This window comes from Plasmodium inui, assembly GCF_000524495.1.
Source record: "Plasmodium inui San Antonio 1 unplaced genomic scaffold supercont1.101, whole genome shotgun sequence".
Taxonomy (NCBI): domain Eukaryota; phylum Apicomplexa; class Aconoidasida; order Haemosporida; family Plasmodiidae; genus Plasmodium; species Plasmodium inui.
Window position 1 is genome coordinate 2712 of NW_008481935.1, and position 17930 is coordinate 20641.

Here is a 17930-nt window from a genome sequence, read left to right on the forward strand (position 1 = left end):
TGCATAATGTAAGTCTCACCCATTCAAGAAGTGCTCTTTCAGGATAACATATATTCTTGCATATTGTGGGTGGCAGCTACACTCTTTAATAATCCATTGGGTTCTATACAAGCTTTTTCATTAATGCTTATGTTTATGCTATATATGTTTCCATAGAGTTAAGATTGGGATTTTATACTATATATATAATATTATAGAGGAATATGGTTTCTGTGTATACTGATATTAATTCAATATTAAAAGAGGCATGCTAATTATAGTAAACGCGCAGAGTCTCTGATAAATGTGGTTATATCTTACTTCATAAGCGTCTTCTTAAGTACATACAGGAAATATTCATGAGTATATAATTTTTGGAGTTTCCAAATTGCCCAGCTATTAATGAGTTGTATGTTTACTCAGGTAAGTATCATGACCCCGGCTCTTATTTTCTCTTCTCATTCGATAAGAAGCTTTACCATAAGAAAAACAGAAAAAAATTATTCACATATATTGTTCTTTCGGTTAGAGACACCTTTCTTCAATAATAATCGGAGATTATCACCCCACTTTGTAATTCCACAGAATGGCGCTTTTAAAAATTGGGGTAAATGTGCAGAAAGATACATATCACATTCAGAGACGGGATTATTTTCTTCTCTGTTGCTACTGTTGCTGTTCATTTCTGCCACAAATTCATTGAGTGTGAGGTTGGAAACATGGGTTGAATGAACAGAAGCATTGGTCATCCCTCCTCGCCAAAACACATGGTCACGCAAACATCGCCTCCTCTTGGCAAGTTACAAGTATTCCATTCTCAGGCACCTCTAACCGTACTTCGTATCAGCGATGGGACGCCCGTCAGGTTAAGAGGAACTCTATGGAATGAAGCCACCCGTCACCCTTTCTTCCTCACTTGTATGACCACGCTTGAACGAATAAAGGAAACAGGCTCAGTTCTATTCATGTAACAGCGAGAAAGAAGTAAATCTGCCTCTTTGATTATCGTCTCTCTTCTCTTCTCTCTTTTTTTCTCAAATTCCAATAGCACCTTCGCTGCGTTTTTCTCTATGTTCTGTCTAGTACCACTATGCACGCAAACAAGAAAAATACTCTCCTTATAACGTAACATATGGGAGAAGTGTGCTGATGCTGTTTTTTTCCTTTCTTTTTTTTTGTTTTTATCCACCCTTGGTGAAATATGAAATGCAGCCTTCTCATCACCCCTGTTATTATGCACGTAAATATATCACTACTACATTTACATAGAGAGTCTGTATTTATAGTACAAACAGTAAACCAGATGATATTGCAAAGATTTGTGTAGTGACGTAGGTTCGATTATTCATTCTCTCCAAACACCTACATATTAGCACTTCACCTACTCGCGCCCCTATTCATATGCGTCCTCCCACGCTTCCAGTGCGGAGCCCTCCCGTCCTCTTTCCATCCACTTGTCAGGAACTCCTAACGCCTGGCTGATCGATAACTAAGGCTGAAACTGCCATCCGTGGACGCTGTCTCGTCATCAGACGTATTATAATAAAATGTACTTCTTGAATCATACGTGCTGCTCCCATCAGATGCACTACTCTCGCTGAAGCTACTACTACTCTCACCAAACATACTACCCTCATTATACATACCAGTCCCATCAGACGTACTATAATAAAACGTACTACCTTCATTAGACATACTACTTCCATCAAACGTACTATAATAAAACGGACTACCATCATTAGACATACTACTTCCATCAGGCGCACTATAATAAAACGTACTACCTTCATTAGACATACTACTTGCATCAGACGTACTACCATCACCATAGTAGTCCATACTATTCGGGTAGTAAATTTCGGCTTGTATGTCTCTCCATTTTCTTCTGACGTGGGCCCCTCGAGGGTTGATCCTATCTCCAATAGGGGTGAACTGCAGGTAGGGAAAAAAGAAATACATACATATATAGATACATCTGTATATATGTGTAGGTACATACACACAACACACATAGACACACATACATACACGCAGGCACATATCCTAATACCCCCTCTCGACATGGCAGAGACGAAACGGTGGCGTCGCATAATCCATCACCTCGCCTTACCTTAACCAGAATATGCATCATCAGGATCATAAAAAGCATGAAAAAAATTAGAAAAACGATACTTCCAAATGGGGTAAGCCGACGACTGTTATATTTGAATATGTTAAAGAATGGAGTGTAGTACAAGTCTTCGCCTAGGTTACATCGGACTCGAGCTGCGTCTGGGTGCTGCTCTAGGGATGACATTTTATTGTGCTTAGATCTTCCTCCTTCTAGAGCCTTATAGAGAACCGTTTCATACTTGTCAAAAAATTCTTCTAATTGATAACATACAGGACTGGAACTAGAATCTGAAGAGTTTCTATCTGAGCCGGTTTTAACTTTAAAGGTTTTTTCTGGACAATGTTTTTCCTTTAATTCTCGAAATATATCAACACATTCATTAACAAACTTGCAAGCATTTCTATATTCTTCAGTTCTGGAACTTTCCAATGTATTCTTAATATTTCCAGAACTTGTTCGAAAATAATATAGTTTCAATAGATTCTTTACTGTGGTTTTATCAGATAACAGGTTCTTTAAATTTGTATCATTAGAATAAGAGCCATTATCTTCATCACAACACGCTGGGCATTTGCCAGTTGCACCTCCGATACTTAGACAATTATAAGAATCGTCCTTATAACACGATATCAAACAATCCATCGAAATTCCCTGAGCTGCTGGTTGTTAATTTAGGAAGGTAAAGAAAAATAAAGTTCGGTTCTTTTTTTTTTTTGTTTTGTTCACTTTGGAATGATACATGCTTTATGCGGTTACACTAATGGAGTGTTTTTAAAAATTCTTACTTTTTTTTTCCTCTTGATTAGTAGGTGGAGTCAATATATTTCCCGGAAGCTTATACTACGAGATAGAAAAATATAATACATATAATGTATCATAAAATAGGTAAAACTAGGTAAATGCATACGTCAGGAACTTGACGACAGCGCTCTATTTCCTATGTAGGCGTATTTCCAAATCAGTAAAATAATCAAAATGGACAATGACAAATTACTTCTTCTCTTAGCTCTTTCAAGAAGGGGTGGTCTTCCTCATCCTTCATTTTTTCTTTTGCAGAAAATTCTTAAAAGAAAATTACGAAGTGTTAATTATTATAATTGTAATAATACAATAGCATTTCTGCAGCAGTTTAGAAAAGCATGAAGAAATCTCCCTCGTTTTCTGTTCTTGAAAAATTTTAAAATAGTATGAACAGAATATTCTACGAAATGTAAACTGGTGTGATTTATAAATATGAATTTAATCAGTGGGTTAAATAATAAAACTGCTTCATGACTATAATATCTTTAAGTAAGAAAGTGTTAATTACCCCAGGAAAAGAAAGAATTAAATTAAAATAAAGTAGAATACAATATAATACAATGAAGTACAATCAAATAAAGTAAAATATAATAAAATCAAGTAAAAAATGAGAGAATTGCTATTTAAAAGTGGAAATAATTATGGACCTAAAAATGATGTATATGATATGATAATAAATTTCATTTTTTCTTTCTCGATGAAGGATTACAGAATTATGCCTTTACTCTTCGTATATTTTTTATTTTACCAAAATCCATACATTGGAAATTATCAGAAATGGTAAATAAATGTGATAAACATATAACTGAAGTTATTACGTAGAATACAATAATTCCCCTCTTATTAAATCTATTTCACGTGGAGCAGGGAATATATATAAATAATCAATAATCGTAGTTCTGATAAAAAATTTCCTTTTTGAACTATTTTAATATATATTTTTCTCCGCCTTTCGGGCGCACTAAAACATCTTACTTTGCTAATCCATAACACAGGCATAGCATGTATAGTATTACAAGCATAGCATTACGGAAGATAGCATACCATTAATAACATAGCATAATACATAAATAAACAGAGAATTTTCATTTTTCCTCGCAAGAACATTGTCCTATATAAATGGTTTTATTTAGATGTACGCATTTAAAAGTAAATCAAATAGACGAATTGCTTTCTGAATTTTTTTTCTTTTTCTTTTTTTTTTTCTTTGGGGCAGAGGCATAATTGTAAAATCTCCAATAGTGGCGTCCCATTTGGTAATTATTTTCAACGGTATTTGTTCTCTCACATGGAAATGGTAATGACGCATCAGAAAAAACTAGGAAACTGGCAGAGCAGTGAAGGAAGAGTGAGCAAAAACAGAGGGGTGAAAGGAATCTGAAAACAGAAGGAAAATTGAAGGGAGCAGATTAACAATATAACGAAAGATATTCGAAACGAAAAAGCGTAGTTCCTGCTCCGCTTCCTAGGACATATGCAAGGAAAAAAATAAATTCTCACGTATCGCAGATTTTGCAATTTCCGTATAACAGAGACGGAGGAGTATGCCTCGCATATATACTGCATCACCCGAAGCCCGGTAAACCTCTTCCAAATCGAAATTAATTGATGTTTACTGTATATCCATATTTTTAATATATAGACATACCTACTCGCCTAAAAGCAAAAAAGGGGTTGATGTAAATATTCCCCTTTTGTTCTATAAAATATTCGCGTCTAAGAAAATTGGACCATGTTAGAGGGAGATCTTTTACAACGTCTCTCAGTGATTTCTCACACACGGCCGATTCCACTCCTTCATTTGTTGCTCTAAGGTTAAGCCCATGTGGAAAAGGGGCTTTCATTTTGCTCCCTCCCAATAGGGTTGCGAATGTTTGCATGTATTAGTCGTACGCCTGATATGCATGTGATTATTCCTATATATAAATATATCTATGTATCTGAAATTCCTCCTCAACTTGGCCATAGCCTTGCATGGACGTCTCCGGAACCGTATGAACAGCAACGAACCCACCATCAGCGTCCCCAGCTGGGGCTGTTCTGCATGGCGGAAACTAACGTAGGAAGGCGCCCCAAACGAATAGAAAAAATTAACAAAAGGCATACGTTCTATATACATCATATATCTGCATGCATATACGCCCGCCTTTCATGCAGAAAGGAAAGCTTTCGCAGGGCCGAAAAAGCACCGACAATTTTTAACCCCTTTAGAAGCTTATTTCAGTGTCACAATTTGTGCTACTTAGGAATAGACTTGTTGGGTAGTTCATCTACATAGGGAAAAACCACAACCGCGCACTCTGCATTTTCGGTTTCCTCATAAGGCCCCATCGTATTTCAGTTCACCCAAAACGAAAGTAACCCCAAACTGGTAGTGACCCACGGGTGAATCATAGTGTAAACGACCAACCGGCTTAAAAAACAGAGAGAAATGCTCTAAGGGGGATGCTTTCGAAAACGTTTCTGACTCATCTGTAGACACTCTTTCTTGATAATAGAAAGGATACGCACTTTTCCTATAATCAAAGAAATGAACAGGTCGAAGAATCTCTTTAGCCCCTTCTGCCGTGTTCCAAATGTCCGGCGGGACGCAACCAGGGAGGGAGAAAACTATCCACGAAAGTATAACTCACTTGGTTGTGCCTATCAGAAAAAACAACCCTGGTAGATGCCAAGGAGGCATGATCATCGCAACCACTGAAGTAAAAACACATATAGCATCTTGGGTCTTCCCCTTTTTCGTTCTGATGTTTAAAAGTGAATCGAAAGATAAGGGAGGGAAACGCATTCTGTGCCACCTGATTAAGTGATCCTCATTGAGTAGAATATAGAGGGGCGATGCCCGTATGGAAGTATTTATAGATACGACTTATGCATGTGACTTGCACCCTGCGCTTTTTAAACGTAAACTTATAACACTAGGAAGGAAGTACCATTGGGTGTAATGTTGGCCTAATTCTTTCCCCCCTCTCTTTATCCTTTCGTAAGGGGTCTCTTCTCGTTAAGATGGGAATTATTAGAAGAATAGTCTATGTCTGTCTTGCTGCTTAACAATTTCTGCTGCATGTTGTTGGAGTGTTTGCAAAGGGGAAGGAAGACAGGATATTATCAAGATGGACCACAGGTAAACATATATCGATGCTAGGACTTGGGTTACAAGAATCTCCAGAGAACACATGATATGGTCAGTTCGAAAACGCTGAAAGAAGCAACTGAGAGAGAATGCAATGCGTAAAAAAAACAATGTGGCATTTCGCACATAGGAAGCAGGCAGAATGGGGATCGTACCAATTTAAAGAAGGAAGGAATGCGGCACCTTCTCAGCATCCGGGCTGCAGATGATTTTCATCTGCGCCGAAACCTCGCCTCCGCATGTCTCTCACTAATTAAAATCCGCCCTATCCAGAGATATTCTAAGATCGGAATATGGCAACTCCTCTTTTCCATCATTATAATGCTTACATCACAGATTAGGAGAGACTCCCCCCTCACCCTCTAAAGAGGTTGTCAATTTTTTTCTCCTATCATGTTTAGTGAGCTATTTATAATTGAACCAAATGGAGTCTACGCTGCCCGCGTTGGTAACATTGTTTATGCGATAAGAATCAATAAAACAGAATGGTTTCGCAAGAGAGCAGGAGAAAAATATGCTTCGCATTGTCCATCCTATTTATTCATTCGTTTAATTAGTTTTTTTTTCTTTCTTTTTTTTTTTATGTGCAATTGATCATTATATGGAATGGTGCATATTCATTCTCTCTACTCCATATTTGCAGGTCGGACTGGAGTAAAAGACATAGTACAGTTCCTTTCATTGCAATCGCGTGTTAACGTCCCAATTTTCTTTTCTTTTCCAATGATGTTGGTGGATATATCATCATTGGGTATAAATTGCAAAACAGAATGGTGGCAGTGGTAACTGTTTTTTATTCTTCTACATTGTTCTTTTTTTTGTTTTTCGGCGCTTTTTTTTTTATATATATTCTTATTCCTATTTCTATTCTTATTTATATTCCTATTTTTATATTCCTAACTCCTATTACTGTCTCTACATGGCTGTCTCTTCCCCTTTATCATGAAGATACCATTCCGACTGGAATCGCTGTTTTTTTACAGTTTCATCTCTTCCCATCTGAACTGATAAAAAAAGGGATTATGTATATCTTCGTTTAAAACTTTGGACAAGGTGGCGTAAGAATTATATCGATGTAGAAGATATATCTCCAAAAATAAAACAAAGAAGGCCAGAGAAAGGGCATATCACCCGACTTCATTAAATAATTTGGGAAAACGTTATCTCAACGTATAGGTGCTTGTATTTACCACTTCAATTTATCTCTTTAAGCGTTGTTTGAAGGATATTTTTTTGAAACACAGCCGGAATTATAAATAGAATAAAATAAAATAGGAAGAAATCGTATAAAATAAGAGAAAATAGGATCAAACAGAATCCAAGAGAGTAAGATAGATGAAGTAACTAAATAAATAACTAAATGAATAAAATACAAGAAATATATCCGCTCGCTTTCTTACAGCTTCCGGGGCTTCACTCCTCGTTGGAATCTGGCATTATTCGGATAAGAATGTGACCCCCAGCAGAGCCGACAAATGAGACATGTTGATATCAAGGCCCCTCAGTTAGCACATGTGAACAAAACACGCCCCCTTCCCACCGTTTTGCATCTCTGTAAACATCGAATGGCTTCCATTTTTTCCATTCCCTCTCTTCCTCTGGACACCCTATGCAGGTCGCCTTCCGCGCGGGATTCTCTGATCCCTCACCTGGCATGATGTTAAAATCAAAGTTAGAATCCCTGGAGAAATCCACATACAAACCAATGGTTGAGAAATTCCTGATAAACTCAGCACCCGATGACCTCTTCACCGGCGTCAAGGACTCGTATGACGAATACAAAATAGAACACCGATCTGGGGACGTCAATTTCGATAGCATCCGAAAAAATCTGAAGTTACCTGATAATAAACATAGAAAATTCACCACTGATAAATTTGAAAGCATCAGAAATAACGAAGAGTTTAAGAGAATATATGACTCCTTGGGTAGAAGACACAACTATGATAACCATGACCATCTAGATAATGGGCAATATCACTCAAAGAATATTGACGATCAGAATAGTGAGGATACGGATAGTGACGATCACGATAATGACGATAAGGATAGTGACGATAGGGATAGTGACGATCAGAATAGTGAGGATACGGATAGTGACGATCAAGATAATAACGATAAGGATAGTGACGATAGGGATAGTGACGATAGGGATAGTGACGATCAGAATGGTGACGATCACAATGGAGACAGTTACGATGAGGACGACAACTATTATCAGAGGAGGAGTTACTACCAATCTCGACGAAACGCCCATGGAAGACGAGAGAAGTCTGCCTACTAACACGACGAGAGGAAGTCCCAATGTGATTATGACGGAAACAGAAGGAGACCTAGATTTACAAAGGGAGCAAGACACGATGTAGAGGACAATTTCAGGAATGCGATAAGACAAGTGAGGACCACTGACAGGGAGGCAAAACAACCGTGGAGTGGACTATCTGCTAGAAGGTTCCAAAGACAGGACGATTATCAGAATGATAAAATAACAAGGGTTCAACATAGGAGGAAGTCATTTGGTGACACTAGAAGTGACTGTAGCAAGAAAGAGGAATCATCCAATTCGATAAAGAACTTTTTTAAAAACATCAACAAGAAAATCGAGAATGAATTACTGCGCTCTATATTCTCTCACGCAGAAGGCAATAATAAGTATTCTTAAAAAAACAGATCCTTCTATGGAAAATTAAAAAGCGCTGCCTACAGATTCAGGTTGTTGACTTCAGTTTTTGGGATTGCCATATGTGCAATAATAATGTTGGCGTCTCCTCAAGCAAAGGGTTTTTATCTTCTCGTGTTGTCCATTATCATAATAATTTATCTCAGAATTAAGATATACAAAGTCATAATGTTCATTAAACCTAAGTATCAACATGAACATGAACACGAGGATAACGCACCCAGAAGGAGGGCCATTCCAGACGGTGCTGCTGCGAGGCGACCCATACCCAGCGGTCGTGTCTCTCTGATGTGAGCAATGCAAAACGGTGATGTCCTTATGATGAGACCCATACGACTCGGACAGTGATACTCATAGGCCCCAGAAAATAATGACATAAGAAGATTCTAAACGTTTAATAAACAGTCCGTGTAAAGAAATATCTCCAATGAAAAGTCACTATATGAAATACAATACTTTTAGGGAAAAATACAAAATTGCAGTCCTCTTTGCGCCATGCTACTGCAAGATTCTTTTGTCCTAAATAAATGGTCACTACACCTCGCAGGCGTAGTATCTCAGTTGACTTAATCGCATTATTGATATTCTCCTGTGATAAAAAGATAAGAAAAAAAGAAAAAAAAAAGAAAAAAAAAAGAGGCTGCATCCATTAAGATTCTTATTTTATATTCCTTCTTACTGATATATGATAACCAGAAGATCCACTTTTTTCTTTTAATAGATCGCCTTAGGACACTGGCTGCCAAATGGTGATTTCTTTTTTTTTTTTTTGTTACTTTGTTTGTCCAGTATTTTGGCTTCACTCGCCTAGATAATTTTTCTTAGAAGGCTCCATTTTAGCTTGGTATTGTTTCCGTTTCACATATGCATCCACAGAGGAATGATTTCATCGATAACAAAACTTGATAATCTTCTCTATAAGGGAAACCATAACACGAACAACGATCCGTGCATTTTTGGATCTGATTATTACTTTAGCAACAGACACACGTGTTTTTTTATTTGCGAGAGTTGTTGTTATGGTGGCATGTACTGAGGTTCTTCTTCCCTGGTGCGTGGGAATGAAGCCCCCTTTACATTTCTCTGCACAGAAGGGAGAATTTCCGCAGTCGCCATACCCGTTTGATAACCCATTAAGTAACACAATTTAGGCATCATATCGTGTTATTAACATATAGACCAGACGGTTTGGATTTTTTCCTACACCTATTGACTACAGGCTAGTGATAAGTTGGGAATTGTGACGTCTGATCCTAAGGATTAACCTCATGTAGTGCGGAAATAAGAAACAGAGGATCAATTACCTGCTGTTTGAGACTCCCCTCATTAATGCCTACTTATATGTGGTGGAGATGTATGTATAAATGAATACATAAATCCTTCAAAATTAGATAATTCCCTTACTGCTACATATGGATATTTAAGATGAGTCATGTAACCGGCATAAAATAATAAAATCGATTTTGAGAGTACTCTCACCACTTTATGCGCAGGGGTAAGTTGGCTTATGCTTGCCTACTTGTAAGGAAAGTATTTTAGCGGGATATTCACCACCCATGGCGAATAATCCATAGTGCAGTATGTTCTAAGAATAATAATATACGGCATCTACAGGTTGATACGATATGTTTTCTTATTTTGGAGAAAAATTATGCATGGATGCAAATTGAAAGTATGCATGTAGGCGAATAAGTCAAATGTTGGGTTAACCCCTTGTTGGTATTATTACTTCGAGGGAGCCCAAATGAGGGGTAACGAGACGGATCAGCTGGAGATCACAACATAGACTCTCTTTAGTAATCTTTATAGAGGTGAAAATAGTCATAAGTACCAGTATAGTATATGTGCATATAACTGGCATAATGTGGCGAGTAGGCTAAGTATTTTAGAAAGTTACTTTCCCTTTTTTAAACAACGGCGTACAACATATAATGAGGCCTCTTGGCCCTAAAAGAATACCTTTAGAAGTATGCAATGCAAGAAAAAAGGGAAGAAGTGATAAAATTCATTTTGTGAGATTTGAGCAAAGGGTTACTTTTCAAATAGCGTTCTTATAATTATGAATGTTCCACAGATGCGCACAACATATAAATTTATATGCACCGTCATTAAAGGATATTCCACATATTTCTAATCAATTTAAAAGGTTCCTTAATGCTAGTATCTTTTATGGTAGGCATTCCCCCTTTTCTTCCGTTTCCTTTGCGAATATTTTGCAATCTTATGGCAGTCTGCATATACCGAAGTCATGTGATATAAAGGGGGGAGCTGCCACTAGTTTATTCTAAGTTTCTCGAAAATTATAACGAAAAATAAGTAATGTTAGAAAGATTACCTGTCATTCCGTCTTAGTCTATTAAAATGCTTGAAATATATCTGTCCATTTCCATTGTATAAAGAAGAATATCTGGGATATTGGAGGAATTGTTTAAAGCGTAAAAAAAATAAATGGTACCTCTCAATCATATACCTTTGTTACAATAGGGTTATAGCATTCGGTAGGAATTTATTCATTTCTATAGAGAAAAATAAATACGAAGTATACAAAGGGTCCATATTTCTATATCATAATGGCACAGAAAAAGAAAAAATAAAAGACGTGTCCCCGCACTTAGATGGAAAGGAATGACGATATTGCAAATTAGGTTATTAAGATCATGATGCGAAAGGAGGTGCGCCAAAAGTTTAACTCCTGTTCAAGATTCTCAGTTGAAAAGTTTCGACGCTTGTCCGTTCCTCTTTTTTTCTTTTGAACTTTGTGAAATGCCCTTACTCTTAACAGGGATATTTCCATTTTAAGTTTTCTTCTTGTGCTTAAAGTTATCCTTTCCAAAAAGGGAAAAAGAAAAAAAAAGAAGAAAAAAAAGAGAACGCCAAAACGGGAATTACAACAATTAGGAGTAAGGAATATTGCTATTCTTAATGAACATAGAGAAATGATGGATTCTTGGCTGCTTTGATTATATTTAAACATTTAGGAATAAATTGATCCTTTTAAGAAAAAAAAGAAAAAAAAATTCCTGCTTTTGTCAAGTTTATATAGTACTAGAGTGTATGATATGAATAATATACCCTATTGGAGTCAGAAGAATTTTTCCATAAATGGAATATACCTCAGCGTCCTGCTTAGTAATGCCCTTAGGGATGAAAGACGAAGAAAGATATAAAAGAAAAAAGAAGGAAAAATAAGCAAAGGCATGTTGCACTGAAACTTCTGAGATAAAAAGAGATTAAATAAGACATTTGATTTTAGCTCAGATATTTTGATATCCTTCCTTGAGATTTTGTTTCGCGCTAGGTTTGTAAAAAAAATATAATAAAACACGGGTTTATGAAGTTCTATGTTTGAACTATCGGTTTAAAATAATATATGTATATATAATAGTACCTATTCACGTAAGTTTTTAAAAAATATATTCTTTTTCCACCTATATTTTTAGTAGAAGACAATTACCCATTCAGGACTATAATTAAATATTTTTTCGCTCATAACTGCTTCTTCATACATGCGCACTTAGAAGTGTACGCGTTTGAGATTAAGAATCTGCAACAAGACGTATAATACAGTTAATGATTTCTCCACTTTCAAATATTTCCTGGATCGTACCGGCACCACTGTTGTTTATATCTCTGTGGCTCACTCAGAATTATACCTTCAATTCTTTTAGTATGATCACGGTTTTAAATGCTATCCATGGAATACTTTTTTTTCGAAAAAAGAAAAAGAGAAATATATGAAAAAAAGCTTCCCTGTTTTAGAATGAAACGATTGATTAGTTTATGTATTCTTTAAAAAGTTTTGCCAAGTTCAATTACGTAAAATTATGCTGATATTATATTGTACTAATTAAAAATAGTTTCTGTATTGTCACTAATTTAGAGACCCTGAAGAAATAGAATGTTAAGAATGTCTCTTCACGAGAAATCCATAATTATATATGTTATCCCATGGATTATATACATACTTGTGGAAACCCCAATTTAACACTCCTCTTAATATGTGTGATGAAAAAAATGGGAATAAAAAAAAGAAGAAAGCTATCTCTTGACGTAAACTGGCAGTTTTAAGAACTCACACAGGAAGAAAGCAAAAGAATTCTGTATAATCTATCTATATAATTTTATACCTGTACCTATATGTGCATTTGAGTATATAGCTAAGTACCTACATGAGTAAATAGATATGTATACATGTAAATAAGCAGGTATTTATGGATATGAATATGCAGATATGCATATATATACACACGTACTTATGTACAAAAAGGACAACCCCCTATCTGTATCATAGTTACATATGACAGATAATATTAAAGAGAACAGAGTTAAAACCGAAAGGGATAAATGATGTCCGCCATTTTGTCAAAGATTTCTATGCTACTTCCTTTCCTATTAGCAAGTCACTACAATAACAGCCCGGTATGTATTATATTGTATGATAGCGTCTCAAAAGCCTTATTTTATTTATTTCTGAAACAGCATACAATTCCGGATAAGGATGTTACAATGAGACAGTTCCTTTCATTAACAATCATGCCGTTGTTCATAATTCCTTTCCATAGAGTTCATACAGTGCACATTTAGGAAGGACGAATAGCATTGATGACACAGGGAAACTGAGAAATAGTAGACTATTATTAGCACAAATGGATACAGAACTTGAATTAGTATGTGATTCGGAATCAGACATCGAGAAAAATGAGGAGCAAGCTCCAGAAGATCAGCAGAATGTTGCAACTATGTATAAAGAACCCCTGTCAAATGATGTGAAGCAAGAACTTCTATTACAGGGTGGACATAATTTAGACAATTCCGCTGACTTCCGCATTTTGGAAAAAAATGACAACGAAGGAATACTAAAATGTCCGGAACATGAAGAAGGAATAGAGAAAAATCCAGAAGGACTTAATTTTTTGAAGCAAAAGATAAGGGACATCAAAATGATTAATATAGGAGATCATACAAGAAACTTCGCGGAAGCTGTGGAAGAGATGAAATCAGTGACAGAGAGAGCACTTACTGCCGGAATCACCAAGGTGATGGAATATCAAGAGAGGTTGGGTGAAGCACTTGAAGACATTAAATCAATGAAGGAGAAAGCGTTGAGTGCAAGAACAACAATTGCGTTAGAATATCAAAAGAGATTAGATGAAGCACTTGAAAAAATTAATATACAGAAAGAGAAATTGAGCAAGCACAGGATAATGGATGCGGAAGTAGTTAAAATGGAGGAGCATCAGGAGCCCGTAGGAGAAATTACGGCCTCCATTAAGACTGAAGACAAGGGTGTTGTGCCTTCCGCTTCAGACAGTATGAAGAACACTACGAAGAAGAGAGTAGTACGTAACCCTTTCGGAATCCTGGATTCTAAAATAGAGAAAATATTCTTTAAAGCGCACGGATACATAGATAAATGTAAAAAGGATCCGGATATTAGCAAAACTCAATTTTGGCTACAGAAAATTAAGATATATGGTAGCATAATGGCCTTACCTATTGTAATGGCATTATGCGCAGTCGTATTATGCACAGTGGAGGGCTCCAGCTGCGGAACTCTCTGTATTGTGGGCGTTGGATTGTCCGCTCTGAGCTTTATAATAAATCTGTACATCCTTGTAAAGGTGTTGAAATCTGACTTGAGATTCGAAGGTATATATAAACCTCGTTTGAAGGATTACATTAGAAGCCTCAGAAAATGTATAAAATGAATTCTTAGTCCTCCATTCCACGTGTGTAATTAATTTTGAGCCGTTGATTCTTACGAGTGATAGGCACCTATTTCTGAAGATTGGGGAAAAGGTTCATAGGCTTAATTTCCTCCAAATCTGATTGCTTTATTTTTATTCTTTCTATTAATGGCATCTAAATGAATTTTACGCCATATTACATACTGTGAAATGGTATTTTCAAGCATGATTTTTTCTGTTTTCCCTGATGCTAATATAATTCGATGAGTCTACAGGTGTCGCATCGCGAGTGCTTACTTACACTCTCTCATCATTTGCATATTTTCTGTAGTTTCCAAAAATTGGAGACATATGTAGCTATATACACATATGGCCATCGGTCCCCTGTGGTTTTCCTATTAAATGGAGACTGCTACTAGGCGGGGGAATCGTCCCGTCATCTCTGTTCATCGTTACGAGTTATGTTCATTTGCTTTTTTTTGTTTCTTCTTTCTTAAACTTAATTTGTAGTATGTTTTATTTTTACTTAAAGTGAACTAACTTCTTACATTGTTTTAATTTTTGAGAAATGATATTTTGGCTTCTTCAAAAAGGAGGGTTACAGCAATTGGAAGACACTGCTCATATGAAGGAAGTTACTAATGGACTTACTTGAAGTGTCTCTTCACGTGTTTCTCATCCCTCTTCTTTGTCAATACGCTGGATGCATTGATTGGCTGAATTAGACCAATTTTACTCCCCCTTTGCTCATCTATGTTTCGAGGTAGATTCCATCTTTTGCACTCCGTCCTGTACTAATCTTATGATTAATCTACTATTTCATTTGTTCCTATTCACTAGTTTGAACGTTTCCGTAGTCTCTGTCCCGTCTGTTAACTTCCACTTAAATAGGTATGGAAGAATAAGATATTTGAGGGTGTGGAGGAAGCTAAAAATAGGGTTCATTGTAGAATTTAGCGGGTTTCGGTTACACAGGATTCCTCACTTTAGCAATCCTTACGGCAATAAAACCACTAAGAGGAATTATACAGAGTGCAAATATATAATCTGTTTATATGAATTTGTAAGAAGCCCCGTGAGTCGAATACAAGTCGTTCATTCTGTATCTTTAAAAAGTTCCCCTCAAGAGGAGTTACATGCATTGTGACCAAAGATGTACACAGCAGACGAGTTCAGAATTTCGCATGAGACTTTCCTCTTCGTTTCTATGTTAGGTGAGGAGAATTATGATCTCTCCTCAGGAGGGGAGGTAAGTACATAAGTTAGATAAAGGCATAGAATTCAGCAACATGACTATGCTTCCCTAAAATATGATGATTCACTTACCATGTGGCCACACACAGAGAGGAATAACTGAACACTCCGAGGCAAAATAGAAATGGTTCATACGCCACAGAAACCTTTTCCGTATAGGTAAAATGCGGAAAAAGGGTCCGATAACCTCGCGCCGAATAATTTCTGAATTGGGAATGATTTCTTTTATGACATAATTACCCATAGGAAGAGCAATTCACTGCATAGAAGAAATCCGGATGATTGGTACGGAATAAACAAAGGGATAACATTTTTCATTGTATACTATGACTTTATTAGTACCAATTAAAACGGGTCAGCTCTGATGAATGGCATTAACGGGGCGCATGAGCATTTCATGCGCCATGGTAGGATACAGTCGTGAAGGTCATGAATTCCTGATGCTACAGGTGTAATTCTGAAGGGGAAAGATTATACCAATGCTTATGAGCCGAAATGAAGGTTTACTTTATAACATTTGAAGCAAAATTCTGATACCATTTGGGGGGGATTATACTGGACCCTTTTGCGGTTAGAAACCACTTTCTCCATTCACACAGAATAGATGCCTTCTGTCCAATGAATAATTGGAAACGTCCCTTGATATGATCATGAAGACAATCTGCAATGCGCTTTACATTTCTCAATTATGCTATTTCTTGTGTTAACACTTTATGGAAGGATTAGATGGTATCATGTGGAATTAATTCCCGTTTGGGGAATATTTTTTATGACATATCAGGGCCAACCGTTATTCAATGTGTAGGTGTTAACAACTAAGAAATGAAATGCGTTATTATTAAAGGGCGCGATATGGTTAAAGAATAAAAAAAAAAAAAAACAGAGGCTACTCGATGCATGCGATAAGTATAAATAAATAAAAATAGATGAAAATAAATAAAAGTAAATAAAAATAAATGAAAATATATCAGAATATAATTAAATATATAACAATAAATTAGGGATGAATGAAAATTCCCCCTGATTATATTATTTGCTTAATTAAGAAGTTTTCTACAGCGTGAGTTTTATTCGAAGAATCACCTGAATGAGAAGATATTTTTCGCATTATTACAGATAGATTAAATTATTATTTTTAATTGATTTCATTCAAAGAAATATATTTTATATTATCTATTTTTTTCACTTGTTTCCGTCTTAAGTGGTTTCATATTTCTCTACACAAATCCTACTATGAAGGAAAAATAAGTCAATGTAAATATCTTCCTTAATTAAAATCCTAAACAGGTGTAAGTTCTGTATAGCGTCTTCATATGGAGTTACACATCCCCCAATAATTATGAGATAAATCTTATAATGTATCCGCGATTTGTAAAATATAAGGCTTCATAATAAATTACACGATAAATTATCAGTTTCCGTATTAATATTCATACGCATAATAGGTTTACTTCTACAAAAAAAAAGAAAAAATATTTCTCTGCAGGATTTATTTACTCGTAAGAAACAGTTTCTAATTTTTCCAATGATAATAGAATAATTGTAAATTCCTCTTACTCCCTCCTATTCTCCTACAACACCATGGTATTCATTTTATGGCCAATATAATGTAATGTTAATATAAAGATCAAATGAAGGGGTCATTCATTCGGAATATAGCATCTGAAATGTGATGTAAATGTCGTCATATACAATTATACAGAATTCAGAGATTCTCATTATCAAGAAGAATATTCAATCTGGGAATAATTTGAGAATTCTGGAAACGATGCCATTCTTCTCTTTTTACTTTATTTGGTGTCATATGTTAATTAAGATGTGTAGTTGAAGGAGGTTGTTTTCTTTTAGGGACAGTGCTCGCAGAGGTGTCGTTCTGCTAATAGCTGAGGAGTATACATATACATGTCTTTACATATATATTTTTCCTTCCCTCATTTGTCTTTTGTATTTATGAATTCCTTTTATTCCTAAGTGTAGTATAAAGATAAGTGTTTTTCCTTTCGTCTTTTCCTTTGTCCCCTCCTGTGCTTCCCCTTTTCTTTTTTCACTTTCGATTGTTTTACTCGCTTTTTTCTTTTTCTTTTTTCTTGTAGTTTCTTCCCGTTGTCTGATTCTTTTATGTTCAACCTTAAGAGTCTGTATTTCATGTGATTTATAATTTTTCCTTTTTTGTCTCTTGTCGTTGTTTCGCTCTGTTTGATTCTTCTATATTCAACCTTAAAAGTGTGTATTTTATGTTATTTATAATTTTCCTCTTTTTCTTTCCTCTTTCTGTTTTCTTCC

The 17930-nt window shown here is 35.9% G+C and overlaps 4 protein-coding genes across 4 annotated transcripts; 3 read left to right on the top strand and 1 right to left on the bottom strand.

Moving 5' to 3' along the window:
• Positions 1-1446: 1446 nt before the first annotated feature.
• C922_05571 (hypothetical protein) lies at positions 1447-2734 on the bottom strand (the record flags this gene model as incomplete). Its single annotated transcript, XM_008821142.1, has 2 exons — positions 1447-1911; positions 2090-2734. 2 exons carry the CDS (start codon positions 2732-2734, stop codon positions 1447-1449), a joined length of 1110 nt encoding a protein of 369 aa, XP_008819364.1.
• Positions 2735-7683: 4949 nt separating this feature from the next.
• C922_05572 (hypothetical protein) lies at positions 7684-8688 on the top strand (the record flags this gene model as incomplete). Its single annotated transcript, XM_008821143.1, has 2 exons — positions 7684-8297; positions 8322-8688. The coding sequence occupies 2 exons, from the start codon at positions 7684-7686 to the stop codon at positions 8686-8688; spliced, it is 981 nt and encodes a 326-aa protein (XP_008819365.1).
• A 93-nt stretch (positions 8689-8781) lies between these two features.
• On the top strand, positions 8782-9000 carry C922_05573 (hypothetical protein; the record flags this gene model as incomplete). Its single annotated transcript, XM_008821144.1, has 1 exon — positions 8782-9000. The coding sequence occupies one exon, from the start codon at positions 8782-8784 to the stop codon at positions 8998-9000; it is 219 nt and encodes a 72-aa protein (XP_008819366.1).
• Positions 9001-13352: 4352 nt separating this feature from the next.
• Positions 13353-14414, top strand: C922_05574 (hypothetical protein; the record flags this gene model as incomplete). The annotated part of the gene is made up of 1 exon (XM_008821145.1): positions 13353-14414. One exon carries the CDS (start codon positions 13353-13355, stop codon positions 14412-14414), a length of 1062 nt encoding a protein of 353 aa, XP_008819367.1.
• Positions 14415-17930: the final 3516 nt, after the last annotated feature.